This window comes from Passer domesticus, chromosome 9 (genome assembly GCF_036417665.1).
Source record: "Passer domesticus isolate bPasDom1 chromosome 9, bPasDom1.hap1, whole genome shotgun sequence".
Lineage (NCBI taxonomy): Eukaryota > Metazoa > Chordata > Aves > Passeriformes > Passeridae > Passer > Passer domesticus.
Window position 1 is genome coordinate 31,328,552 of NC_087482.1, and position 27,304 is coordinate 31,355,855.

Consider the following 27,304-nt stretch of genomic DNA (forward strand, 5'->3'; position numbering starts at 1 on the left):
TGGGAAGCAAGTTCTGCTACTTGAGTTTAACTTTAGCTCTAATTGTGCACCCAATCAATTATGTTGATTTTAATTTCAGTATATTTATTTACCTTAATGGCAAGTCCCATTTGATCAGGAAGAGGCATTGGTCTAAAGTTGCAAATTTTGTTTACAAGTTTAAGAATCCTTGCAGGCTCCTCTCAGATCCATTTCCTGGGGAAGTTTTTTTTAGGGCTGGAGCTGAACAGGATGGATCCAATCCTGCCTCTGTAACTTCTCTGTAACATTTGCCTTTTATTTTCATACTTTCCACCTATCACATCCAAGCAGCCCCGTACCCACTGCACCCATAGAGGGAATTCAGAGTATAATCTTCACTCTACCTAAAGTGTCAGTCCCCTGCAAGGTTGTTAGCACTTTCCTGGAGAAGTCAAATCTTCCCTGAGATTTGGAGGCCACAGTGGCAGCCGTGTGTACGTTCACTTAATTCTCTATAGTCATTGCCATATTTTAGTTGGAACCATTCCTCCAGCAAAGGGGTTTTCCACAATTCCTGTTGCAGTGGAAGATTAAAACTTGTATTTTTAATAGCCACTGTTGGATAAATGAGCCGTCTTGTTCCATTGTCATTCATGTCCCATTTAACAGATCTCAACCAAGGTATTTCTACTCTAAAATTTAATTAACTGTCGATTTAGGCTGGTTTCTTTGCGAGGAAAAATAGCCGATAATCTGTGCAAGAAAATGGTTGTGCTCCTTGTTGAGTGCTGGTTTGGGAAATGGAACTGAAGAGAACAGAACTCTCCAGGCTTTGGGGATGTTCTGGAAACCCCAGGATGTGCTGCCTGCCTCTCTAAGCACTTCACCTGCCCCAAATGGCAAGCGAGGTATGAGTGGTTTGATTTTGTTTGTATAGATAAAACTGCTATGAAAGCACAACTCTGTTGCTTTTGAGTGAGGAATATGCAGTACCAATTAACTGAAGCAATTTTGAAAGCTGAAGGGAAAATAATAGTTCAGTGTCTTGAATTCTAAATATTTGCTTTAGACACGCAGAATGTTATTTTCCTGTCATAATAGATAGTCAGAATGGTGATGCTTGGGGGACTGTAGAAGAACATCTTGGTAGAGGACTGTTGCTTTGTACAATAGAAAAAAAAATCTGTTTTTTCTAAGGTCAGTGTTTTATTCTTCTGTTTTGTTGGCCTACTAAGGGCACCGCTGCTCTGCAGAAATGCTTCTTCTGGTTACTAAGATATGGGTTTAAAATAGAAAATCAACCTAAGGAATAGCTAAGGACGTAACATCCAAGCTGTGTTTTAGCCTACAAATAATTCCCCCAATAAAGGAGAAGATCTCAGGCCTGGAAAGAGTTCAGCTTAAAGGCAGTTTGGGCATTGGGAGGCCTGGGGAGTAGTTCATAGCCGACAGATTTCACTGTCCTGCTCGCACAGTGCTGGAGCTGTGGTTTGATGTCATGTTTTCATAGTGAAAAACAAATTTTTTTTGTGACCGCTTGTACCCTAAAAGCACTGGCAGAGCCTGAGAAAAAACTAGGGCAGATTTCTACCGCTACAACAGCTGATCTCTCTAGTGGAAGGTGTTTGGAAGTCTGCCATGCCTGCCCTTCTGCCATTAACCCATCTGGCTGGAGTCTGGGTTCTTTTGTAGGTGTTGAGTGCAGTCACAGAAGCTGGGGTTTTTTTTTTCATGATGTAAAGATTTCGTATAAAAAAAAGGGAAACAATCTCGCACTCAAACCTCTCCCAGTAATGAAGAATAGAATTCATGCTCAGAGATGGCAGGACTTTACTTAATTAAAAAATTGTTTAGAGAACAAATATTGAAAGTTCTGTGAAAGGTTTCACTACTGTCACAAGTACAGCGGGGAACACCAAGTTTACCCATGTCTGAGTAAGCTGTTCCTGTACAGATGTGGGTGAAAAGGTTAAACTTGCTGATAGTGCTGAAAGTAGAAAGTGATTTTACTCTCTGAGTTGTGTAAGAGCCTGCACTGGAGCATGATCAGAGATGAGCTGTAAGGGTAAAACCATACCCTACTTTATTAGCTCTCTGAAAGACACAAAACGCTCTCCTGATAAAGATCCCTGTGCTAAAGTGATTCAGGGCACAGTTATGCTTTGGACTTCAGGTTTGTATCATCTTTAGAAAACACATATTTCGTTATGCTGGGAAAGCAATGCCCACTCTTTTTTTCCCCTCCCTCCCCCAGGAGGGCTCAGAGTCAATTTTGTGTCCATAACAACATTTTGCCTTTTAAAGCTATAAATAGAGCCCCAGTGGGCTCCCCGGGAAGCATTTTTGTAGGGACCCGGCTTCCCCAGTGCCGCAGCTGCCTGCCCCCGTCAGCCCAGCCCGGCGGATGCTGCACGCCCGAGTCATCGCCAGGAATAAACCTCCGACAGCAACAGCCTGCCTGGCCTGAATCATCGCGCCGCTGCTGGGAACATGAGCCACCCATGACTCCTCTCGGATGCTCTATATAAGTCCAGGAAAACAACAGGCGCTCGCAGAGCTCACGGGCTGGATTTAATCAAAGTCGGGAACGACCTGGGAGGGATTTCAGCGAGGGAGCACCGCAGTTATGTCACAGGTACGGGGACATCTGTGCGCTGCCAGCCCTCGGAGCAGCGCCTGGCAAACCTGCTGCTGGTTTGGATGCTGCGCTTGGAAAAGCTTATTAGCAAGTCCCTCTCGTTAAGCAGTGAATTCAGGTTTTCTGCTCTGTGACTTGTGTGATTAAAAGATTTTAACAAGTACATTCTTATTGTGGGTTGCTTGGCGAAGAAGGAAAGCAGCTGCTCTCTACATGGTTAATTAATTTTCCTTTAAAATGTTCTGGTTTACCTTAAATGTTTTTATTTGTGTAGAAAGGGAAAAATCCCTTCCCCTGCTCTGCATTGGGATGTTTCACAGGTGGAGGAATCTCTGACTTTCTGACACACTTTCTCAGACAGTGATTCTGAAATTCTGTTTTGCAAAGAGGTGGCTGTGCTGAAATGTGTGCATTAACATGCAGGAGAAAAGAGTGTGACTGAACGTTCTAACAGTTAGGATAAGATATTTGAGACTGAAATTTTGTATAAAATGAGTGCTTTTATATTCATTTTGTAACTAATGGTTTGTCTTTAATGCATGCCCCAATAACCAGTGTTTCAAAGTGCTCTTGAAATGAGCTCAGAAATGGTCAGGTTTCAGGTAAATGTTACATTTGCATCACAAGCTGCATGTGCCTGGCAGAGCTCTCCTCAGCACAGGAGTTTTACAGGACTGGTGTGATGGAGAGCAGGAGCACAGAGTAGAAGACCACAGTTCTTCAGCCACAGAGAGTAACTCGGTTCAGCTGATTTTCTTTACTCCAAAGAAAATGGGACTCAAAACCCAGTTGTGTGTTTTGTAAAGTAGCACTTTCTGTCTTGTGACAGCAGTAGATAAAGCACAGGCTGCACGCCCGTGCCAGGAATGGCTCCTGGCAAGCCCTGCTCAGAAATTCTGGCAGCAGTTGGCAGTGGTGGGGCTGTGACAGTAGCAGCTGCTGGCCAGGGCTCAGCGTAACCTCTCTGCTCACCAGCTTTGCTCCTCAGCTAGGGCCGACTAATCCGCAGCAACTGTCCTGCTGGAAAATCCTCCGTGATCAGAGCGTGAGATGGTTTATTTTAAAATAACTGGGTGACATTCAAGGGCTCTGCTCAGCCTGGCTGTATCTTGTGCATCTCAAGAGCCACCTTTCCTTACCCTGTTCACAGAAATTCCCTTGTCCCAGTGGGAAGAAACCTCACAGTTACTGTCTGTTACCAATAATGGGTGAAGGACCTTTGCGAATTTCACATTTCTCTTAATAAAACAAGGGGCTTTTTCCCTTCCTGGGATGGTTGCCTGTGGAGTGTTCCATGGTCATCAGGGACTGTTCCCATCATGTGCCAGTTGTCATTCCAGAAAGACAGGTGACTCCCTGGCGGTGGGGATGTTCAGTCACCAGCTGAACAACCATGCATGAGGTGTTGTGAATTTCGAAGGGTTTGCTGACACCCTTTCCCCTCGCTTGCTTTGGCTACTCACGAGTGTTTTCCCCAGAGATCTCGTAAATGTTTTGTTTCCCACAACACATGCAAGTGGGATTGACAGTGAGCTATTCTGAGCGTTCCCAGGAATTTGCAGCAGGCAGAAAATGTGCTCCAGTGGAGCCAGCCATGCGGGCACTGTCTCTGCAAGCTCCCTGGGACTCGCTGCTCCAGCCATCTGTGGGCCTTGAGGGATTTGTTTCCCTCCACAACTGCTTTTAGCCTCACAGACAGTGCCTGTAAGTGCCTGAGTGAGCTCCACCGCTGCCAGAACCCAAATATCAGAAGCTCTGTGTATGTAGTGATGGTCAGAGAAGTTTCTTGTTGGTCTTTCAGTGTGTAAATCTATTAGAGTTGGAGCGTGGGGGTCTTCTGTTCCTCTTAATCATATCCCTGTGCTCCTGAATCTTGCCATGAGGGCTGCATGGTGGGACATTGAAAATCTGTCCGTGAAATAATAAGCTGATGGAGGAATGCTTATGGTGTTGGCTGCTGCAGAGTGAGGTTGTGTTTTGTTGTGCAGTCCTAATTTAAAGATAGGGGTAGGCTGATGGAGCAATGTTATCCATGTTTCCTTGTGGAATAAACTGCGAACAGATTAGTACTTGGCTGTTGCAGTGCAACACCTGATGAGGCATCTGTTTCTGTATCAGGTTTCCTTCTCCTTCTTTGGGGTCCAAGTCCAGTGCTTCAAACGTGTTCAGTAGAGAGACTTGTTGAGTGCTCCAATGCTTTTGTTCCTTAAATTTAACATAATTAACTATGAGTCAAGTGTTTATTCAAACTTAACTCCAAATCTGGAATCTCTGACTGGTTTCCCAAAGAAGTAGTAAGTAGATTGAGGCACAAGCCAAATTTAGTAATAAAGTGATTTTTCCCTTTCCAAATATTGGACAGGTTCATTAATTACCCATCAGTACTTGCAGAATAAGCAGGCAGGGCTGGACAGAGAAAATCTAATAAATGTACTTTGTTTTTAATTAAGCAGTCCATTGCTTTTTCAAAGGCTGTACAACAAAAAGACAGTTTCAGAGCAGTAAGAATAGTAGCAGATTTTGGGAAGGGCAGTGAAATTGTAATTATGGGAAGTAACTGAGTATGTTATTTCAGTACTGAAATAGGTGAAATATTGTGTTGGCAACTCTGTATGTTGTAGCTTTGTTCCCTGTGCTCTAAACACAAAATACTGATGTGTGGATCTGTTTCTTAGCCAGCCCCTGTGAAAAAGAAGCGTCCTCCAGTGAAGGAAGAAGACCTCAAAGGAGCCAGAGGAAACCTTGCCAAAAACCAAGAAATTAAATCCAAAACCTACCAAGTGATGAGGCAGTGTGGTAAGTCTCCTTGATTGGAAGCAATTAAGCAGAGTAAAACATTGACTTAATTGCCCTTTTCAAGTGAAAGGGTCACCTCTGGAACATCAGGCTGCTGTTCATCTGATGGACAAGTGAAGTATTTATCAAAAGTGTATATATGTATTTCAGCAGAACTAGTTTTAATCCCTGAATTTGGGTGGCATTTCACTGATTGTCTCTCCTGGTTTTCTTTTCTAAGAACAAATGGGCTCTGCAGCACCTTCCGTATTCAGCGGGGCTCGGACAGGGGGTGAAACAGTCTTTGAGAAACCGAAGGATGAGCCAGCCAAGAGCGTCTTTGGCTGACAGTGGAGCTGGACATGACTCACCAAAATGATTGTTGTAACATTTTTCAAAATTTCTGTTCCTTGCACTAAAATCACTGTCGACTCAAGTAGCTAATTTCCACCGTAAGTCCTTAAGTAGGGAATATACTCATGTCAAAGAGTAAAACTTCCATGTTCATTTTTATTACATGCTTTCTTTCTATGTATTGGACAATGTTTGCTATAATTGTTTAATAAAAAAAGGTTGTTGGACTCAACTTGGCACACTGTGGTGTCTCATTTCACTTCAGATTAATTCCCTGGGCACTTCGGCACTACAGGCGGATGATTTCACCTGTCAAATGCAAGGAAGAAGCACCCTGATGACACAGTGTCAGTGTAATTTTTTCACACCATGCCCTCACCAGGAGGGAGCTGAGGAGGAGCTGATCAAAGGGGCAGCACAGAAATCTGGAGGCTTCACCCAGATGTGTGTTGCCTACAGCGGCACCTTGGCCGTCAGGGTGGCGGCATGGCTCAGGGTGGTGGCTCTCCCCTCACGGTTCTTCCCTCACAGTTCCCCTCAGGTTTGCCGCTCATATCTCTCCCCTCACGGCTTCCACCTTACGGCTCGCCCCTCACAGTTCCTGTTCACGGCTCTCCCTCACAGTTCCCCTCACGGTTTCCCGCTCATGGCTTTCCCCTCACAGTTCTCCCCCACATCCCTCCCCTCACACGCTTCCGGGCAGCCATGCCATGATTTCCTTTCATGCAGCTCAGCTGTGAGGGCAGAGGCCCGGCTCTCAGAGTGCCCCAGCACTGAGGAAGGGATTTCAGCTTGTTCCCCAGTGGCTTTTGCCTCCTGTCCCACTGGATTGAGTCAGAAGTGGGGTGCCAGACCCAGCCGCCATGTCCTGCCTTACCATGGGGATGAGAACCCAGCGAGTGTCTCTGTACAACACCTGCACAATCTGAGGGGGAGATAATTTTTTTCAATACTGTTTGTTTCTTAATTTGCTGCATTAAACACCAAATCTGTTTTCTCCCAAACCCCAGAATGTTTTCCCTCAGCTGGATATTTGTGCTAAAACACAGAGGAACCTCTGTGGGCACCTGCCATGCTTCCCACACACCCTGAGTCTCTGCAGCATGTCTGGGGATGGTAAGTCAGATGCCACCTTTGTTAAAGAAACTACTTTTATTTTACACAGACTAGACATGATTAAGAGGTAAAAGTGATGCTGAAGTTCTCTGTGCACCATGAAATGTATCATATTTAATTTTTGTGTCCCAAACACTTGACAGATAAAATGTGACAATGCCCGCACAGACCCCAGAGAGGCTGTGGAGCGGAGCTCACTTAAGGCAACAGAAAATCCTTTGGCTTTAAGGGGAAAGCTTCTTTAAAGATATTGCTGGTCCATTGCCTTGCCCTGCTTTTTTCACTTTAAAAGATTATTATTTGCAGCCCAGGCCCCACCTGGGCTTCTGAATTGTGCCCTCGCTTTAGTCTGCACAATTTCTCCATGGAGCATAGGCTCCTCACAGGTACATTGGCAGAGCCTTTTCCCAAGAAAGATCCTTCCAGAGTCATGGTGGGAAAAATTCCTGCCCTGATAATACTGGAGCTGCCTTTGCATTGGGTTTAACAAACCCTCCTTAATTAACCTGTGTTGAGAAGGTGGAAGGAGGTTATTCAATAGTTATAGAAATGATGGTGAGGGACAAGCGGGGCAAAATGTCACTTTCCTTATTGCAGGGCAAGGGCCTGACCTGCTGGTTTGCAGTGGGGTAGCAGGACGAGGGGTGCTGGATTTCAGACCCCACTTTGGATATCTTGGTGCTGATTTAACAGAGCACAGAAAGCTCTGTGTCCCACATGGATTCTACAGGGAAGACAAGTAAGGCATCTGCCAGAGAAGTGGGATTTGGCAAACAGCTCTGTTTCCAGGATGTCGTCGTGTTCATTTACTTGTGCTGCTTCCAAGTGTGACAATAAGGACTAGACATCTTTTTTGGTCTTCCTGTATTTTAATGTAGACCTCATCTAAAAAGTGTGAGGGGCAGAGCTGACACTGCAGCCTAAATCTGTGCAGCAAAAGCAGCTCTTTAACATCCGTGTGATTTTACACATGGGCATTAGAAAACTGATGACAGATCCACCTAATTAAAGCTTTGGCTCTTGCAGCTCTTAGGCCACCAAGTGTCTAATCCTGTGTATTTTAAAGGATTAAAGTATTACACGAGTTGTACAAGTTAATCAAATGTATTGCAGTTTAATTTTTTGTCTTTTAAAATATATATATTTACATGTTCTGCTATAAAGGATATGGTATTTCCAAGTAGTATAAACAGTCTGCCTGAGAGGAGCAAAGTTTATTTTTTTTTAAGAATTACTTAAAGCACAAGGCTTGTAAGACCCGGCTGCGGTTAGCACATTCTTTGTAGTGAACTTGTAGATGTCTGGTAAGTAATAAATTATTGAGCTCTGCTTTAGTGTCTCCTTGCTCTCCACATGGAAACTTTGTAAAACAGGCATGAAGAAAACACAGATGCTTATATTTCCACAGGATCTTTGTGTTAATTTATGACAATGAATGGCATTACCTACCAAGGATTGTGGCCAGCTGGGCAGGGAGGCACAAAGGCTGAGAAAGCCATCAGCTGTAATATCTCATGTGAATGCTGCCTGTCCTGGCAATCTCCAAATCTCTGAAGTGCTTGTGATAATGTTAAGGATGTGCCCTTTCAAATCATTACTGTAGAATATGGTAGAGAATTCCTACAGCTTGTTGCACAGACCAAATCATCTGCCCGAGGGATTTCATGTGACACAGTGAAATCTAATTTTAAAAAAATATAAATTTTTAATTTTATGTTATGAAACATTAAGTCTAATGTTTAAGAGCAAAGATCTATTGGAAAAATAAGCATTAACCAAGTCCAAGTTTTACCTGTGTTTAATGGGTAAATATTACATTTCTGTGTCTCTTCAAAGTCTACATGATATCCCCAAGTACAGGTTACTCATTAACTGATTAAGATAAATAGAGATTTCATTTGAAAATTTGTTTTTTCCAAAATGGAGCAGAGAACACTGCTTGCATTGCTGGTCTTTTCCTCACTCATAGTATTAGCAGAAACTAATGATCAGAAGGTATTTGCTCTATTTTTATTATCAATATCTCATTTGCTGACGTGGTGGTATCGTGGTAAGTGGCCAGGTAGTGCAGGTAACTCCTCTGGTAACCACCTCCCAGGGAGACTCGGGTGGATCATGTTGAGATTTTAGAGCTTTGGGTCTTTTTAAGGTATTTTTGGTTCTTTGTTTGGGCTGTTATAGTACAAATGTAACAGGAGGCACTTGCAAATATATTTGATGATTCTCTTCCGTCGGAATGTAAGATATCAAATTTGAGAGATCAATAACTCTGCTTTGGCTATCAGATGAGGTTTGGATCTTGACAAAGGACCAAACAAGCACTATGCAGTGCCAGGAGGTTTCTGATGAGTGTTTAATAGTAAATATGGAATGGAAAAGAGGGAAGGAGAAAGTTATTTGCACTGTCTGGAGGAGCAAATTCTGTTTTGTACCATTACAGTGGTGACTGGTGGCATTGTAAAAACATCAATACTGGAAAGGAAGAGGAAAGTTTAAGTCAGAAGATTTCTCTGTCCATTGTGCCTATTCAAGAAAGAGTGAAGTGGAACTGAAAAGCAGGCAGGTGTTGGGGGGCAGAGCCAGGCCTGGAGGCTGATCCAGGGGCAGCCAAGATCTCTGCAGGAAGCCATGGATGGGGTGTATGGGCCCACAGTGCCTTTGCCTGTGGGTACGTGCCTGGGGCTGGTCCTCTCTGCTTCTTTTACCTCTCTGCACAGCAAAGCTTCTCCCCATGCTGCATCCCACTGACCCCTGGTTTGTGCTGGCCACAGCCTAAAATGCTGCTGGGGCTGGGCGAGTGCAGCAGATGCAGGTCCTGCTCCCTGCAGCATCCCTCGGGCATGTGGCAGTGGAGTGGCTTCTGCACCAGGTAAATTTTGCACAGGACAAGCTCCTCCTGTGTTGGAAGGATCCTCAGTGGGCAGCAATGGCCACCACGTGCCTGCACTTCCCCAGTGAGCCACAGCTTGGGGCTTGGTGTTCCTTATGGCAAAACCTCGCTCTGAATGTGCCATGGGCAGGTTTGAGTATGGCAGGACAGCCAAATTTTGAATTTCAGCCAGTGTCCTAATGGAGAAGAACCCACTGGATGCTATTACTTGGCAAGCAAAGTATAGGAGATTAATTATCAAAATACCTAAAGATCGATTAGCTATTCAAAAGACTTGGAGGTTGAAAAAGTAAAAATAGAAGTGCAATGATATTCTCTGTTGATGATCTTTTGTATTTTAAGCAGCTACTGGACTGTTGTGAGGTTGGTGATGCCCAGATCAGCCTTTCTTAGTGCCACTGCTGGAACATAGGTAGGACCTTTAGAGAGACATCCCAAATGCAAAAGGAGGTGTCCATGTTGGCAGGTGCTCCAGGCAGCTGTAGAATGGTGCCTTCCTCCTTGGGCCATCAGGAGGCCATTAGAGAAGAACCAGACCAGGAGAAACATGAGTGCCCAAAGGGCATCTCTGCTTGTGTAACCAGAGAGGGTTGGGAAGGCCATGTGAGGTTTCAAGCCTGCTAAACATCCTGTGGGACACAAGACACCAAACTGGAAAACAGGAAGCAAAGTCAACAGCTGGGAGAGCAAATAAACAGTTGCACAAAAAACAGGGACCTTCTCTGGGTCAGGCTTAAAGAGGCTTCTGATGTTCCTGACAGAAATCTTGGGCAATGCACTGGGGTGATGCAGCAGCAGCTTCACCCCAAGGAAAGAGAAAGGTTCAACAGAAGCTTCTGTAGAACAACAAAATGCAGATGTAGCTGCAGGTTTTGCACAGGACAGGAGCTGTGGCTCCAGAGAAGGGAATAAGCAGACTGGTTCAGAGCAATCCCCTCCCCAGTTCCAGCCAGGCTTTCTAACAGGTAATTTCTTCATCAGACTTTTGCAACAGCATCATCCAGGTAAGGATGGTCTGGGAGAAAAACCTGTGTGATTCTGTCTCAGTCTGTTTATTTTCTTCCAGCCTGCTGTTGAAATATACAGCCTCCATGTGGACAGCAAGGTCACATCACGATTTGCTCACACTGTCATCACCAGCAGAATTGTCAACCGAGCCAATGAGTCCCGAGAGGCCACCTTTGAAGTGGAATTACCCAAGACAGCCTTCATCACCAACTTCTCCATGTAGGACCAGTCCTCACCTGCAGTGTAAAGAAGGCAGCTCGGGGGGGGAGGTTCATCTTTCTGCTCAAAGAAAGAGCACAAAGAGGGTCCTCTGCAAAAATGCTCTGTGGGGCTAAGTAGTAAGCAGCCAAATAGAAAAGAGGTGCCTGCTGCATAGGGTGGGTGATAAATGTGCTCAGTGGTGGTGTTTCTCCTGCTCCAGCCTCCTCAAGACTCTGCAAGGACAAGGACTGTGTTGTGGTGGTGGCTCCTGGCATCCTCCTGGGTGGGAAGGGATTTGCTGTCCCTTGGTCATGCCCAGAGAGCCACAAAAAAACTTCTGTTGACTTTCTTTCCCCAGTGCATTCCTTCTTATATGAATTAATTTTCATGGAAACCAAACAGGTCCATCGATGGTGAAGTATACCCAGGAATAATAAAGGAGAAAGCTGCTGCTCAAAACGAGTATGACTCGGCAGTCTCACAAGGACAGAGTGCTGGCCTCGTCAAGTATGTACTGTTCTGAGTAAGGCTGCTCCAACACCCCTCCTTGGCTTCCTGTTTGGCTGGGGGCAGATTAAATCCTGGAGATAGCCACATCCAAATGGGGACAAATCAGTGAAAATCATTCTTGGGTTCTTGGTAAGAGGGACAGTGTATCTTTGTGTGTCTGTATATACATATGCCTTTTTTTTTTTTTAACATATATATAAATTCACATATATGTGATGTATAGGTGTTCCTGCAATAGGCTCCAGTAGGAAGCATCCCTGTTTAGCAGTGCCTTAGAACTTGCTGTCATAGAATTACTGAATCACAGATCATGGAATGTCCTTGAAAGGGATATACAAGGATCATCAAATCCAACTCTTAAGTGAATGGTTCATAGAGGGATTGAACCAACAACCACAGCGTTACTAGCACCATGCTCTGACCAATTAAGCTAATTCCAGGGGCAAAGGTCCTTAAAGATCATCTAGTTCCAAGCCCCATGCCATGGGCTGGGACACCTTTCAGGCTGCTCAGAGCTCCCTTCAGCTTTGGTCACTGTCATTCAAGAACCCCTTGCCATGGTGGCATGAAGTTCAGTGCTGAGTCTGCCTCCTTGCAAGCACAGAGGACCATGGCATTTGAACAGATAAACAGATATCACAGTTTCAGGGTATATTTAATCTGTGCTTCACAGGTATTCACTCTGAGGCATGCAGAGGTTTCTGCTCCATTTCTCAGCTTGCACCCGTGACATGTTAATGTAATGTACAATATACGATGTACATAAGAGAACTTGCAATGTAAAAAATCCTCTCTATGATGAAAAATATTTACTGCTACTATTTCTTTTTTTAATCCCATGTGGCCCCCTTGGAGGGGCCACAATAAAAGTGTGCAGAATAAAATTTGGACACTTCACAAACTCCAGCCACCACAAGGAGGTAAATCACTGTTCTTCTCCCCCTCCCCCAGAATTACAGACAGAAAGCTGGAGCAGTTCCACGTGTCCGTCAGCATCGCGGCTGCCAGCAAAGTCACTTTTGAGCTGACCTACGAGGAGCTGCTGAAGCGGCAGCTGGGGAAGTACGAGCTGCTCCTCAAGGTCCGGCCCAAGCAGCTGGTTAAGCACTTCCAGGTGAGCCGTCCTGGGGAGGGCTGGGCAGGGAGCATGCCATGGGTTTTAGCACAGCCATGTTCCCTCTGAGATGCTGATGTTCACTTCTTCTCTGCTGCCAGATCGATGTGCACATCTTCGAGCCCCAGGGCATTCGCTTCTTGGAGACAGACAGCACATTCATGACAAACGAGTTAAGTGAGGCGCTCACCAAAGAGCAGAACGAAACCAAGGTAAAGCTGCAGCTGCCAGAGGTTACTGCCAGTGGCAGCTCTAAGTTATATTGCTTCAGATACTTCCTTCTGATTGTTTTGCAGGCTCATATTTTATTTAAGCCAACTCTAGATCAACAGAAGAAAAATTCTGAACTTGATGAAACGCTCCTCAATGGTGATTTTGTTGTGCGTTATGATGTTAAGAGAGAAGCCACTGCAGGTGATATACAGGTAAAAAATATATAAATGAAAATGCTTTTCGATCACAAATAAATATGAATGTGAAGTGCAATCAGCAAAACATTTGCTTTGAAACACCAAGAATGAGGAAAAGCTCTTCCCATTACTCCAGGGTCAACAAGAACTGAGGGTGACACTTGGTAATCTCCAGAGACATCAGGTATATTGAAAAAAAAGACCACTCAAGAAAAAAAATCAGTCTTTCAAATTTTAATCAAATACCCAGTCTATATTGGTATTTCATAGATGTCTCTTTACAGTCTTTTTTAATTATTATTTTGTCTCCTCTAAAAGTGTATATGAAGTTTAGAGTAATATGATTTATATAACTTAAGATGATGCTTGGTCTCTGTGTTTTTTGTGATAACTGAGGTAATAACTAAATACAGCAGGAACTTACAAATATTTATGAACTGATGCATATTCTAGGGAATAAAATAGAGTATTTTCCATATCATTTCACTAATGAAGTATACACGAGTGTGCTAAAAGATGGCAGCCACAGTCATTCAGCAGGGATGTACTCATAGGTAATGATAGAGAGGTAATGTGATACACAGTGATAATATGCATATATTGTACTTATGGCACTGAGATGTCTAATATATATGTATGCATGCTGCTCTCTGGTAATTCTCTCTCTCCAGACAGTCTTGCTTCCAGCTAGGAAATACATTTTACTTTCTTTAATTTAAGTTCTTTTATTTGGGCTTATCGAGAGATCAGAATGCTGAGCATGCTTCCCACTTCTTGCTGTGCCAGAATGTTAAGATTTATTCTTTATTTCTTTAGGTGTGCTTTTATGGGTGATTTCACATTCTGTATTTCAGATTGTCAATGGGTATTTTGTCCATTACTTTGCACCCCAAGAAATGCCAGTGTTTCCCAAAAATGTCATCTTTGTTATAGACCGAAGTGGCTCCATGACAGGCAGAAAAATTGAACAGGTAACTTCCCTCAAAGCATGACCTCTGCTAGCAGCAGGCACACACCCCCCCAGCATTTTGAGGAAATAACTGGGAATTTTTCATTGGAAGCACACACTGGTTTTGTACACAGCAAAAGGTTCAGACTTATAGAAGTGCTTGAAAATACATATGTGTAGATTGAAGTTATTAAAGAGTAACTCTTGTCTGACACAACAATTTTCATGGGTATTAAACATTGAGGCAGAGAGAACTTTCCGTATTTTTGCAGAACTTCTTGTTTTTATATTTTTCTTTAATGAAGCTTGTAGAGTTAATTTATCTGTTATCTGTTTTATGTTTACTGATGACTGTGTATGTAGCTCTGTTTGAGAGAAGACAAGCCCCCTACAGCCCTCATAGGCTGGATTTTGTGTCTGCAAGTTAAGTGAATTGTCTATTTCTATTGGTCTCAACCTAAAACATATCATTAGGGTTTAATAAAGGCATAGGGCTGCATCTGGAACAGACCTGTAGAGAACTCCCTTATTACACTGTAATTTCAATCCCAGTTCTGGCAAAGAAGTGGAAATAACCAAAATCATTGCTTTCTGCTTGGAACAGACAAGGGATGCCCTGTTGAAGATTTTGCAGGACCTCCGCCAAGAAGATCATTTCAGCTTTATCACCTTCAACCACAAAGTGGTGGAGTGGAAGAGCTCTTTGCTGCCAGCCACTGAGGAGAATGTGGCCAGTGCAGCAGCACTGGTGCAGACTCTCACTGCCAGGGGAGGTACACGTGCTCGTAGCACCCAGTGGAATTAATTGCTTAGAAAATAATTATTTTTATTAGTTATATAGTGCCCCAGAGCTACCACCAGTACTTACAAACCTGGTCAGTTTTTAAGACTTGTAAGTGATGAGTGGGAAAGAAAGCCTGTGAGTGATCAGACTGCTGACTACATTATAAGATATAGTTACATAGTATATAAGAGATGCTTACAGCACATCTATGAACCAAAGCCATAAAGTTTTGTTTCAAATTTTTATCACAGAGACAATTAGAAGATTTCTTGGTATCACACTTTTTCTAGAGAAAAATGGCAACTCACTCAACATTTGACAGCAATTTGCTGACTTTTTTTCTATTTATATCAAGTCTCCCTTTGTAAAAAAAAAAAAAAAAGAAACACATCCAAAGTTATACTCCCTTGTAAGCCATGCCACATAAATAAAACAGGTGAAACAGACATGGCATTTCAGTAGCTGTACCAGTCAGTGTTCTTGGTGTTATTATTTAGTTTTAAGCACGTCTCAAGGGCTCTGTCTCCCTTTAATGTTACACTGTCAATATGAACAGAAGTTTCCTTACCCTAGGCACTAACACCAATAAACCCACCCATGCTCAGCTCTTTTCTCTGAATTCTTATAGAAGGCAGTGAAACTTTTCTTAAATATAGGTTAACAGATGACAGTATGTTTACTTAAGCACTTTTTAATGGCTCTAGACATGTTTGTACTTCCCATGACATATGTGTGGAAAATCCTCCCAAGAGAATACTCCAGCACTGCTGGTGCAATATAACACCCGGTAATTAAGTCCAGCAGGCTAAGTCCCTAAATCCTCCTCTCTTGGAAGGATTACTTCCTGCAGAAAACTTTAAACGAGTCTGCAGGGCCTCTGCAGATGAAGGGCAGCAATCTCTGCCGATGGTTCTCTTAGGTGAGCGATGCCTGCTCTCTCGTTGCAGGCACAGACATCAGTGGTGCCCTGCTGGCTGCCGTGGGCGTGCTGCAGAAAGCCCAGGGGCTGCCAGAGCGCAGCGTCTCCATGATTATTCTGCTGACAGATGGGCAGCCCACTTCTGGTGAGTGGATGCTACGCACGCTCCTCCCTCCTCTGGGGTTTTTTATCTGTTACACTTGCATCCCAATGTTGATAGACCTAGCCTGTGTTTTAGAAGAGCTTTGGAATACACAGGGTGAGCTGCTGCTGGATCTGGAGAGGGGAATTATGAGAGGGCTCTGCTGAGGGCTCTAGGGAGTGATGGCACAACCTGCCTGCCTGTGACTGTGCATCCTTTAGCTGGGAATTGTTTTGCTGCATACTGTTGGCTTCACAGTTTATAAACTCAAGGGAATTGGAGATACTCCAGGCACAGCTGAAACACAAAAGTAAAATACCTAAAGACAAAATATGGACGTTTTGCAGATACTGTGTACAGTCCTATTTGAGAAATATTGCTTGTGCTTCTTCACCCTCTGTGCCCCAAACTTAAGCTATTTTCAAGGTGCTTCTTGTTCTGTATTCTTTGCCATGTCTTAATTAGTGATCAGCTGTGACAGCACAAGCCAAAAGACTGAGATTGAAATATCACATGAAATAAACAACAACTCCCAGTGCAATGGCACAAACTTGTCTTTAACAGGGGTTTGTCTTAGTTTTGTGTGGCACCAGCATCACTCCAAGGTCAGCAATAGTACTTCATCTGTAAGCCCTTAACGAGATTGTTCTTTTAGATTGTGCAAGCCATTCTGCTTTGAAGGTTTCTTGGTTTTATTCAGGTTTTTAAATAAAATTTAGCTCCCAGTTCTGCCTCCCCAGCACAGCCACAGTGAATCTCCAGTGGTCCCTGCAACCAGCACTTAGAAATCAGGCCAAGGTGGAGTGTCAGGCATTATTGCTTACACTGCCTTCCTTAGCAAAGCAGCTAAAAAGGAAAAATCTGAGCTGCTTCCATGGTATTGCTACAGGCAGTGACAGCTTCTGCCTGGAAATGCTGATGGAAAAGCTCTCACTACGTGGCCATCAGCAGCTCTTCAAATGGAGTAAGGTGATGGTGTGAAAATCTTTTCCTCTGTCACACAACGGGGCTGGGAGAGAAGCATGGCTGAGTTCATGGGCAGTTTGTTGGAATTGCACCATTAACCAATTCATTCTTCTCTGTATTGACACACATAATTTTTATGGATGGTACTTGTCTTTTGAATGCCTGATGAAGTGTATCCATCCCTGGTGTTGTTAGCTTGTAGTGTGTGTCCCTCCTGTACTAAAAGCCTCCTCTGGCCCTGTAATGCCATAAAATATTTTGCATTTAGCCATGACAACATCAGTAGAACCCAATAAAAGTCATTAAGGAGGGAGAATCACGTTCTGGCATTCCATATGCAGAGCTGTGCTTTCATTTCCAATTCGATTACTAGCATTCTATCCCCTACCTTTTTAGTATTTTATTCTGAATTATTTTTAAAAACTTCAGGCAGAATTTTCCATTAACCTGCTGCAGTCTTTTTGCACTTGAAAAGACCCAAACCCACAATGGTGTTTTTGTTTCATTTACAGGTGAGAGAAATGTGGAAGTAATTCAAGAAAACATTCAGAAAGCAATCAATGGGAAATATGCTCTTTTCTGCCTTGGCTTTGGGTTTGATGTCAGTTATAAATTCCTGGAGAAAATGGCCCTGAGCAATGGGGGAATAGCACGGCGTATCTATGAAAATGCTGATGCAGCCCTGCAGCTCCAGGTCAGGAGTAAGGCATGTGCCAGGAAAGCATCCATCAGCCTCAGCTTACACCTAGTTCTAGCAGCAAAATCACAGATTTTCTGAGATGAAATGTTGGGGTTGAGATTACCTGTTACTTAGCTGAGGGAGGAAGGCAATTTTGGGGTATCTGAGGGTTTGTACCCTCCATGTTATCCATGACTCAAAGTTTTCAAATCAGCCACGTTCAGACAAACTGGGAAACTCACACATTTCTCTACTGCAAAAAGAGAAATTGTCCAGGGGAAGTGGACAATTTCTGAGTTTGCAGTAGTCTTGCAGTGCTAAAGAAAAAGCTTCTTAAGGGGGCTTTAGGCATTCAACACATTGCTTTGCACAATTTTGCTGTCATTTTTGTGTGTTCTCTGTCTTACTGCTTTTCTTTAGGGCTTTTATCAAGAAGTGGCTACCCCAATATTAATGCAAATTGAAATGCAGTATCCAGAAAATTCCATTGAAGGATTAACTGAGAACAATTTCAAGCTGTTTTTTGAAGGATCTGAAATTATAGTGTCTGGAAAAATTAGCAATGAGCTGGATCTTTTGCCAGTGGAAATTAAAGCTCAGACAGTAAGTGTTTAGTTTACTAATTGTGAAAAACATCTCTCCCTTCTGTCTTTTGTGGCACAATGGGAGGCTTCAAGAAGTGTTTTGTGTTTAGTATACGTTCATTGCATTTGGGCATTCAGCTGTTTTCCCATTGTTTGATCTCTCAGATAATTTGTTAAAACTACCCTCTCTTGAATTTGCTACAAAAGAAAAACCTTGAAGAATATCCACAAATAAGTAAAGAGAAATTTTAATGCAATTTTGCTAATTCTTTAACAAAATTCAAATATTTTAGCCTTTTAAGCACTTTTAGGTTTCTATTGTTACAATGAAGTAGGAAATCTTAATTATTCATCTCAAAAATTCTGAAATAGAATTTAATTACCTCCTTTTTTCATCATTGTTTCAAGTGCAGAAATACAGATCTAAAGTACACGCTTTTTTGATATTTTGGGGATGCATTTTCCAATGGTAAAGAACAAAATTGAAGGACAGCTGGTACTGAAAGACATTAAGTCTCATAATGTGACTATAAATGAAGTTTATAGAGCTGAAGTTTATGGAGCTGTTCTTTTGATGGTCAGTTTTCTCCCACTTCAGCACACAAGTAACTTGACTCTTAAGGAAGAAGCAAATGTCAAAGAGAAGGAGCAAATATTCCAAAATCAGAGATACATCTTTGGGAATTTCATAGAGAGACTGTGGGCTTACTTGAGCATTCAGCAGCTTCTGGAAAAAGCGTAAGTGATTTTAATGCTTCACATAACAAATTTCTAACTTCTCAAAAACACAAATTCCTTGTTCACAAATTATATGATCAGAAAATACAAAGAAACAGAAATATTCTTCTAGACAGTATCAAAAACATGAGATGCTGAGAGAATACTACATTATTGTATGATGAACATGAAGTGTCTTCCAGTTTATGGGAGCACTACAACATTCAATTTCATATGTATATGAACATATAATGTAAAACATTCTACAGGAAATTACTATGAAATAGATTTCAGTTGTATGGATTGTGGTGAGCTGTTCTTGCACACCCAGAATTATTGTCTGTAGATAGGGAAATGGCAATAGTTATGGAATAGAACAATATGGATGTCCATAAGATACTTCACAGACCATGTATCTATTACTTTTATGAATTTAAACCACACATATGCTCCAGTGTTGCAAAGAATGAAACATTTTCCTAATTTCAGGCACATGAACAGCTGACATGAGTTATTCCCATGAGACTACTGACCCTTCAGTAATAAATATCTGTGGAGACACAGCTAATACATAAAAGAATCTGAAGATGATTTATTCAAATCCTCTACATATTTTTGCTACATCATTAACACAGACTTTAGTATTTCAGCCCAAGAAGAGGACCGGAAGGCCCTGGAGGCCCAAGCCTTGGATCTGTCCCTGCAGTACAGCTTTGTCACACCACTCACTTCCATGGTGGTCACCAAGCCCCAGCAGCAGGAGGAGCTGGCAAACAAACCCACCGAGGCTGGTAAAAACAGCCCCTCTGAAACACTCTGCTCTTCTTGATTCATTGTGGTTGGCTTCCACTTAGGTTCATTTGATAATGATATAACGAGGCAAATTGGAGGCAAGAGTTCAGGGATTGGCTTCTTTTCAAAACAAAACATGCAGGATTTTTTGGAAAGGTGAAGTGATGAAACAGGCACTACAATTGAAATGGAAAATAGTTTGTTTAAATATTAACTAAAGGTAGTCTGTTACTATGAATGCAGGGGGGAAAGTATGGCCTCTGTCAGAGTTTTGCAAGTGCTATATATACCCATCCTTTAGCCCAAAAAACATCATCACCTGAAGCCCTTGTCCCAGTTTACTGATTCACATGGGTAAAGTAATTCAGTGTTGACTGTATGACACTCATCTGTCCCTCTTCCTCTTCACAGATAATGAGAAGCCCAACAGTCTTCCAGCAGGAGGTAAATGCTTTCTTCTTTTTTCAGTAGCATATTTTCATAGTCTCTAAAAAAAAAAAAAAGCCAAAAAAAACCCCAAAGCACACAAAAGAGAAAAGAGTTCATAGTGGTTGTTCTCTAGAGGGAAGTATCTGAGATTTGAAAAAATGTGTGAAGTAAATTATAAGCAATATCTGCCACAGTATGTGCAGGTTTTAGGTGGATAACAGGGAGAAAGGGAGAAAATCTTCCACTTAGAAAGTCTCAAAGGTCAAAATTATCTCTGCTCTTGAGGAGAAGTATTTCTTCAAGTCAATAGTGTTAATGAAGCTTTCTGCTTCTTCCTACCACGTGTGAAGCATCTTTCAAAAGATTCCACTCAAGAATGCTTTGGGAGGATGATGCAGGTATGTTTTTTTTCCTCCAGAAACTGCATTTATTTGAATAATAATTTTATAGGTGAAGAACATTGGTTTTGCTCTAGTTCTTTCACAGAAATGTATTGAGAGAATCACAATGCTGCCCTGTTTCTGGAAGCTGCCTCTTTCAACTTGGTGCTGGGAAGTTCAATAGCAGAACCACTCCTCTAAGGGATGTAATGCAATCATGAGTAAAACACAAATACTCTTTTTTTTTCTCTCCAGTTGCTGTTGAAGTGAGGGGTGGGCCACCTGCTGGAAGTACTCCTCCTCTGTTTCTCCTCAGAATAATCCTATAAAGTTCATTTCATATGTAGGGTCATATCAACCTTATTTTATATAAATGCATTTGGATTGGAGATGCCCACTTGATATACAATTTAGTTTTTATTATATGTATTTCAGTCAACAGATATTTTATAATGAACTATGAACTTTTGCAAACAATCTTGGTTCTTTTTCAGGAATAATAAAAAAAAAAAAGCTTCCTGAAAATGTGAAAGATATGAAAAAGCATGTATTAGTAAGCTGAAAAAAATGCATGTAAGAACAAAATAATTCACCAATCCTGAGGTATCCAGAAAAGCCAGTGGACCACAAGCAGGACAGATTCCCTCTTTCAAAGTGCGGGGAGGGAGGTGCAAGGCATAAACCCAAAGCAACCAAAGACTGGGAAAACCCTTTTCTTTCAGGTCGACGGCCCGCTGAGCTCCAAACTGTCAGCAACAGGAAGATGTTTTCAACAGGTAGATGCTCCCAGTGGGGTCACAGGGGCTGGGCTGGGTGTTCTGCATTCAACACTGCCCAGTGACCCTTGAAAAAGCAGCTCTAAACACTCCCATAGCTCCAGCTGAGCATAGGCCCATCCTCGTGCTCTTTCCCCCCCTTGGGACATCTCATCTTAGGCAAAGCTCTCTGCAGTTGTCAGTGAAGAGCTCTGTTAAAAAGGTTTCTGTACAGCATTTGTCCTGGTTCATCAGCTGGCTTACAGAAAAATGTTTCATTGAACTCTTCTTATTAATTTTGACTATTTCAGTTTCCAGGCTCAGAGTTGCCATGAGAGCACAACCTATTGGTAAGAGACACACATCCTATATCCATTTCAATTTCTAATGTAACTGAAATGTATACTTCATGCAGCAATGCTTTTTCTGACTGCATCAACTCTGTGAAAACCTTTTACCTCTTCTTGCAAACCTTGGCCTGTTCTTTCCATTTAAGTAGAAAGTATCCCTGTATTCCATGAGAAGGCCTCTCTGGCTTGAGGATATAAGAAATGCAGTACAGCAAATTTTCAGCCTGAGCCTTTTTAAAGGCTCCTTGTCCTTAGTAAACTCTGTATTTAAAATCTGTTGGTTTCATTCATATCAAGGTGCTGTGTCTGGGTGCACTTTTCAACAGTTATTACTTTGTTTTTAATCATTCTATCTTTTAAAAGCTATAACTACTCTTTTAGGTATAAATTATTTTTTGCTGTACCTATCCAGTACAGGCTAGATTTTTTTTTTGTTGCTGATATTTTTCTTCTTTCTTTTCAGCCAATGAACATCCACAACTTCTCTTGCAATTACCCAGACAAAATGAAACAATCTGCTTAAATATTGATAAGACAGCACAAACCTCTATCCACCTGCTGTCAGATCCAGAGCAAGGTGAGTGAGCCACGTTACCCCAATACCAAGAAAAGGAGAGTCACTGGGTCTGTGAGTGCAGTTGGTGTTTTTGGGAATAACCCCTTCTCATGAAGAGCCATCTCACACCTGCTGCTTTGCACTGACCAGAGAGGCTGTGGTAAACTCTGCCTTTCTGTTAGGCAATATTAATTGTGCAACAGTGCAACAGCTGGGGGCACTTCTCACAGATCTGGCTGAGGATCCCCTTCTCCTTGTGGTGTCACATCCTCCTTGGTCTTAGGATTTTCTCCTACTGAGCCCTTGGGGCTTTGGAGGATGCAGAGACCTTAAACCTTATGGTCCCTGTGTGCCAACAGAAAGGTGCATGCTCTGGATGCACAGCAGGCTTTCCATGGTCCTGTCCTGAGGAGCCACGGCCCAGGAACCTGCTCTGATTATGGAAGAGAGACACTTCTGTGCAGGAGGTGGAAGCATGGGGTTAAACCAGCTCTAGTGACCCCACCACAGGGGCATGTGGCACTGCAAGCCAGAAATGCCTCACAAAACTAGATTTGAGACCCTGGATTTCAGTAACAAAACTGGAGCAGGTTTGTTAAGATCACTTGTACCTTAAGAGAAGAATCACCTGACAAATTTGTATTAAAGGACTCACTGTGACGGGGAAACTCGGAGAAGGAATAAATCACTTTGTGCAGTTTGATATTAACTATGTGAATCCCCCCGTGCAAATCCATGTCTACACTCATGCGATTCTTGTAAGCCACAATAACAACAACAATTGGATATCTTGGACAAAGTCAACCTCCTCCACCATCCAGGGGTAAGAAACATCTCCCTGTCTTTTCCTAAATTTGAAAATGTGTCAGATCTTTGTTCATTCAGGCCTCCACTTCCCCATTTACCTGAAGTAAGTGTTTCCAAATGTCCTTCTCCAGCAAGTATGTCAGTGTGAGTAGCAGCAGGGTATCTTTATAATCTCCCATTTCAAATTGGAGAAGAAAATAAGTTTAATTTTAATCTTCCATGCTTGCGTAAAGAGAACCAGAACAACTGCACCATCAGCCTGCTGTTCATGTATTTATGTTCCAAAGGAAAGGAGCCATGCAGAGCAGCCTGGTGCCACCAGCAGCCACTTTGTGTTTCTCCAGGGCAGAGTGAGCACTGCCAGTGATGGCTTTGACATTTACTGTCCCTTTTATACAGCACTTGGCTCCACACAGGCTGGGGTTTTCTTTCTCCTCAGTTTCAGCAATAACTCCCATCTGGGAAGCTGACTTTTTTTATGGGCAGGCATAAAGTGTTGGAATAGCTGTCTGTGACTAAATGTCCACTGCAGGAGTAGGGATACTTTAAAAGCAGATTTCATTTGTTGGAGTAATTAGAGCAGGATCCTTCAGTACCACAAGGAAGAGCTGAGTGTAGCTGGTTCCCCCAGCCTTTTTGTATTGCTGGAACAAGTCTCCACAAGGATGCCCTGCTGGCCTGGGGCACACAGGACACACATGGCTGCTCCCACACACACAGTTCTAGACAATAACAAGTCCTACAACAACTGCTTTCAATTATTCTTGCAATCCAAACCGAGCCAAGAGCTGGCTGGATTTATGCCCCACTGTAATTTGCCAAGTAGAATGATTCTCCTGCTTCAATCCAGCACCCGAGCCCTTGCATCAGCACTTTGGGGGTGCCTTTGTTAATCTTGTCTGCAGGGAGAAAAATGACAGTGACATTTGTGTTCTGCAAGACCACCTGGGATCACAATAACATTAGTGGTCCAGAAGAAAGGCAAAATCTGAAAAACTCGTGAAATATGAAAGAAAAAATGTGACTTGTTCATAAAAAAAAGGATTGAATTATTTTATTAGTCTACCTTTTTTTCTCATTAAAATGGTGAGAATTTTTTTTCCCATCCAAGTATTTCTTGTCATTATGGATGATAAGGTGTATTCATCAGAAAAAAATTGTCCCCTGGTATATTTGCAAGACCTGTTGTGCAGCACAGAGAGAAGATATTCTACTCAATATTTTCTAGTTTAAAAATAACTACAAACAAATCAGGAAAAATGCAATTGCAAAGATATAAAAGGCAAAAATGAAATTATTTTGATTAATTAATGTCACTTATTTAAATATATATTCTTTCTTCACATTCTTCTTGGAAATAATTTCATCATTTACTTCCTAGGCTGCAAGTGTCAGTTGAAAAGGAAAGGAGTGTTACAGCATCGCTGCCTGATACAGTCACAGTAAAAATCTCCTTGGTCAGGTTTCCAGATGATTTCCTTGGCCTCTATTTCTTGAACACCGACCGCTTTTCGGACAAAGTCACTGGAGTCCTGGGTGTGTATCAGCATGGATGTGTGCAGCAAAGAATGCTCTTGTAACAGCTCCTGAAATGAGACTGTGCTCAGGGGTTTGTGTCAGGGAGTTCTTGTGAACCTTTGCATTTAATTTATTCCTTTTGGACATTTAACTTTTACTGCCCAGCAATGCCAAAAAGGGGAGGTCTCACCCTGGAAACATAACACACATAACACAATGCTTTTCCACTCACCAGTGGCACAACCCTAAGTAGCCCATTATGGGTTTAGAAGATATTAAAATAAGACAGAAATAATAGTTGGGCTTAATCTCACCAGTACTGTGGAATGACATGACTGATGCAGAAAATTCATTTGATGTCAAATAACAGACTATAAATAATGGACATAAAATTGTAAACAATCATGTTTAGGAAATGAAAACCAGCTGGTCCTGAACATTTTGGCTCCAAAAATCCTGGTGGGACTTAATTGAAGTTGTTTTGGAAACATTGCAAATGGAGAGGCTCCATATTCCAAAAACCACAAGGAAGAAATAACTGTGAAAAACCATCAGAGAAAGATTGAACCTTCCCATGGAGAGAGTTAGGGATAACAGGAGATCACAGATGAAACAGAGGAATTTTCTAATCTTACTCATGGAGTATGCAAACTTGATCTTTGGTTTGTTTTCTGAGATGAAGAGCTGCTCTCCTGGTGTTAGAGCTGCCATTTGGCTTAAACAAACAGCAACACTCAGCTGGTTTGTATTTTTAAATAATTTCTGTGTCTGTTGCTTAGGTCAATTTTATTCAAAAGCACAATTTGGGAGTAACTCCAACAACGATCAGAGAGCTGTGGAAAGACTCCTGAGAGTGTCTGGATCTGAGCACAAAGTTTCCAGGTACCAGATATGGAGGGAGGGGTGGGGAGGGGGTGTGCTTTGAGATATATTTGATCAGCAAATACCAGAGATCAAAAGAAATGAAACTGAGGGAGTATTTCTAAGAGCACACCTCTTTGGTGTAAATAAGTTGCATTTTATATTTTTTTAATGCAGGCTTTTTAACAAAAGTCTGCATTTGTTGTTTAAGTGATGCTACAGGCCTCAAGGCTCCTGTTTCACTGGGGAGTACAGCTTGCATTGTTTTCCTGGACAGGGAGGGTGTTCCCTCAATTGGATTTACCATGAGGAAAATTTTCTATCCTTCAACTGCCTTTACCACACATCTCTGATGGGGAAAAAACACTGTGAGTGTTTTCCCAGCAGGTCCTGGAAGTGCTGAGGTGCAGCTCTGCCCACCCAGGCCTCTGACTCCTGGTACCATCTGCACATCAGGGCAATTCTGCCCCTGCCCCTTGATTGTGTTATCACAATTTCTCTTGTTTTGGTTTCATTTCAGGTTGTACAAGAAAGATTACAGGCTTGAGTCAGCCAATGAACCTGTTTCCTGCTGGTCAATAGATCTAACTCCCTAGAGAAAAATTCGGTGAAGAAAATTATGCAAATGAAGCTCTTCCAAGTATTTTTGGTACTTTCATCAAGAAAATCACACAGTTAAAGCCTTCCTGTTGCTCTATGTATGTGTCACAAATATTTTATCTTGAAATAATTATACTTTCAAGATATGACAGTCTTTGCTTGTTTGCTGTTTGAAAATGGTTTCTAATCTGCAATGTGGTTTCGTTGTTGAAGATTTATGTAAATGAACTGAATAAAATTGACATTATCAGCTAACAGTTTGGTATGGACACATGGACTTAGGTTTCCAAAGGAAAATCAGTAGTGGCATCATCCAAGCCAACAAATGTGTCATGCAAACAGTAACAGATCTCTAAAACTTTATCCAGTTATAGATTACTGTGGTCTTGAACCATGCATTTTGGGAAAACACCATGAAGTTTGAGGCAGTATTAGTTTACCATGTCTCTCATTTTCTATTTTATTGCTGTATCAGGGCTCTCTTGGAGGTTGTCCTGTGAGACCATTCAAATCTCATGATATCAGCAGTGAATGGGGTGATGCAAACCCACACCAGCTGTGCTCCAGTTCATTCTTGCAAAAGTCTCTGAGGCTCCCTTTTGGAAACATCTCCAGAACAGCCACTGGCTGTTTGCAAAACCTCTGGTTGCAAAACACTGCATTTCAACCCCAAAAGTTAGCAGCTTTTTTTGGCTCAATTTCATATACTTTGCAAATACTGGAAGACATTTTACAAATAATGAACACCTCAAACCCAACCTACTGTGCACAGAGGTAACACTGCAGAGTAAAAATACACACAGAAGCCTCTGCCCATGGAATCCAAGCTGTAGTTTCAGTCTTCTGCTTTTTGTAAGTTTTTATTCCAAAATTATTTTGTTTTAGAATTTCAGTTCCTTTGTATCTTTGAACCCATAAATATACCAGCATTGTAGGCAGTTTAACAGAAGTTTCTTTCTATCTTGCCAATAATATATAACTGGAAAAACCTTTTAATTTTAAAGCAATGCACTAAAAGAGAAACAATTTCTTGCCAAAGTCAATAAGCCAAAACAAACTGTGTAATTAGAAGTCTGTTTTTTAAAAGAACTGTGCAGACATGATGCCAAGATATGTTTGTGTGAATTGTTTGTACTTTCAAGGTGCTGATTTTGTTGCACAAATTACTTGACAAACAATGTGGAATTTGGAAACTGGAAGTACCAGATTGCTCACTTCACTGCATCAAAAACAGGCTTCCCAATCTGATTGTTTCCATTAGATGAACCTGGGATTTGAATCACAAGCTGTTGATCCAGGGTTGTATCAGCAGAGCCGCTGCAAATTAAATATTCCCTGTGTTAGTTGTAGGGTGTGTATGTGTCATCTCCTGCCCTGCTGCCAGCAGCAGGGATAGAAACAGCACTGAGCAGGGAGCAGTGGCTCATGGCTGGGGCAGCTTTCACCTCTTCTTTAAGTGAGGCTCATGCTTGAGAGCTGTACTCACACTGCGGTGCCTGAGCTTTCCCTGGCAGCTGCTGCCCTGCTCATGCAGTTCTT

The 27,304-nt window shown here is 42.2% G+C and overlaps 2 protein-coding genes across 2 annotated transcripts in view; both read left to right on the top strand.

The window, feature by feature from the left end:
- Positions 1–72: 72 nt before the first annotated feature.
- Positions 73–5,960, top strand: MUSTN1 (musculoskeletal, embryonic nuclear protein 1). The gene is made up of 3 exons (XM_064432399.1): positions 73–2,596; positions 5,275–5,395; positions 5,616–5,960. Exons 1-3 carry the CDS (start codon positions 2,588–2,590, stop codon positions 5,720–5,722), a joined length of 237 nt encoding a protein of 78 aa, XP_064288469.1. The 5' UTR covers positions 73–2,587; the 3' UTR covers positions 5,723–5,960.
- A 242-nt stretch (positions 5,961–6,202) lies between these two features.
- Positions 6,203–27,304, top strand: part of ITIH4 (inter-alpha-trypsin inhibitor heavy chain 4) — a 36,134-nt gene continuing 15,032 nt past the window's right edge. The window contains exons 1-22 of the mRNA XM_064432437.1: positions 6,203–6,269; positions 6,739–6,844; positions 10,801–10,961; positions 11,346–11,450; positions 12,405–12,567; positions 12,669–12,779; positions 12,864–12,992; positions 13,832–13,948; positions 14,531–14,699; positions 15,658–15,774; positions 17,250–17,431; positions 17,837–18,019; positions 18,599–18,738; positions 19,360–19,508; positions 19,921–19,953; positions 21,041–21,094; positions 21,385–21,423; positions 21,887–22,000; positions 22,628–22,802; positions 24,168–24,322; positions 25,084–25,186; positions 25,686–26,617. Of these exons, the coding sequence (XP_064288507.1) occupies positions 6,842–6,844; positions 10,801–10,961; positions 11,346–11,450; positions 12,405–12,567; positions 12,669–12,779; positions 12,864–12,992; positions 13,832–13,948; positions 14,531–14,699; positions 15,658–15,774; positions 17,250–17,431; positions 17,837–18,019; positions 18,599–18,738; positions 19,360–19,508; positions 19,921–19,953; positions 21,041–21,094; positions 21,385–21,423; positions 21,887–22,000; positions 22,628–22,802; positions 24,168–24,322; positions 25,084–25,186; positions 25,686–25,761 (2,478 nt within the window). The 5' untranslated portion in view covers positions 6,203–6,269; positions 6,739–6,841 and the 3' untranslated portion in view covers positions 25,762–26,617. The remainder of the gene's footprint in view (positions 6,270–6,738; positions 6,845–10,800; positions 10,962–11,345; positions 11,451–12,404; positions 12,568–12,668; positions 12,780–12,863; positions 12,993–13,831; positions 13,949–14,530; positions 14,700–15,657; positions 15,775–17,249; positions 17,432–17,836; positions 18,020–18,598; positions 18,739–19,359; positions 19,509–19,920; positions 19,954–21,040; positions 21,095–21,384; positions 21,424–21,886; positions 22,001–22,627; positions 22,803–24,167; positions 24,323–25,083; positions 25,187–25,685; positions 26,618–27,304) is intronic.

Excerpts from the sequence above, each read along its gene's own strand:
- MUSTN1 (XM_064432399.1), top strand. Across the intron at positions 5,396-5,615 it reads CCAAGTGATGAGGCAGTGTG|AACAAATGGGCTCTGCAGCA; the intron begins GTAAGTCTCCTT and ends TTCTTTTCTAAG.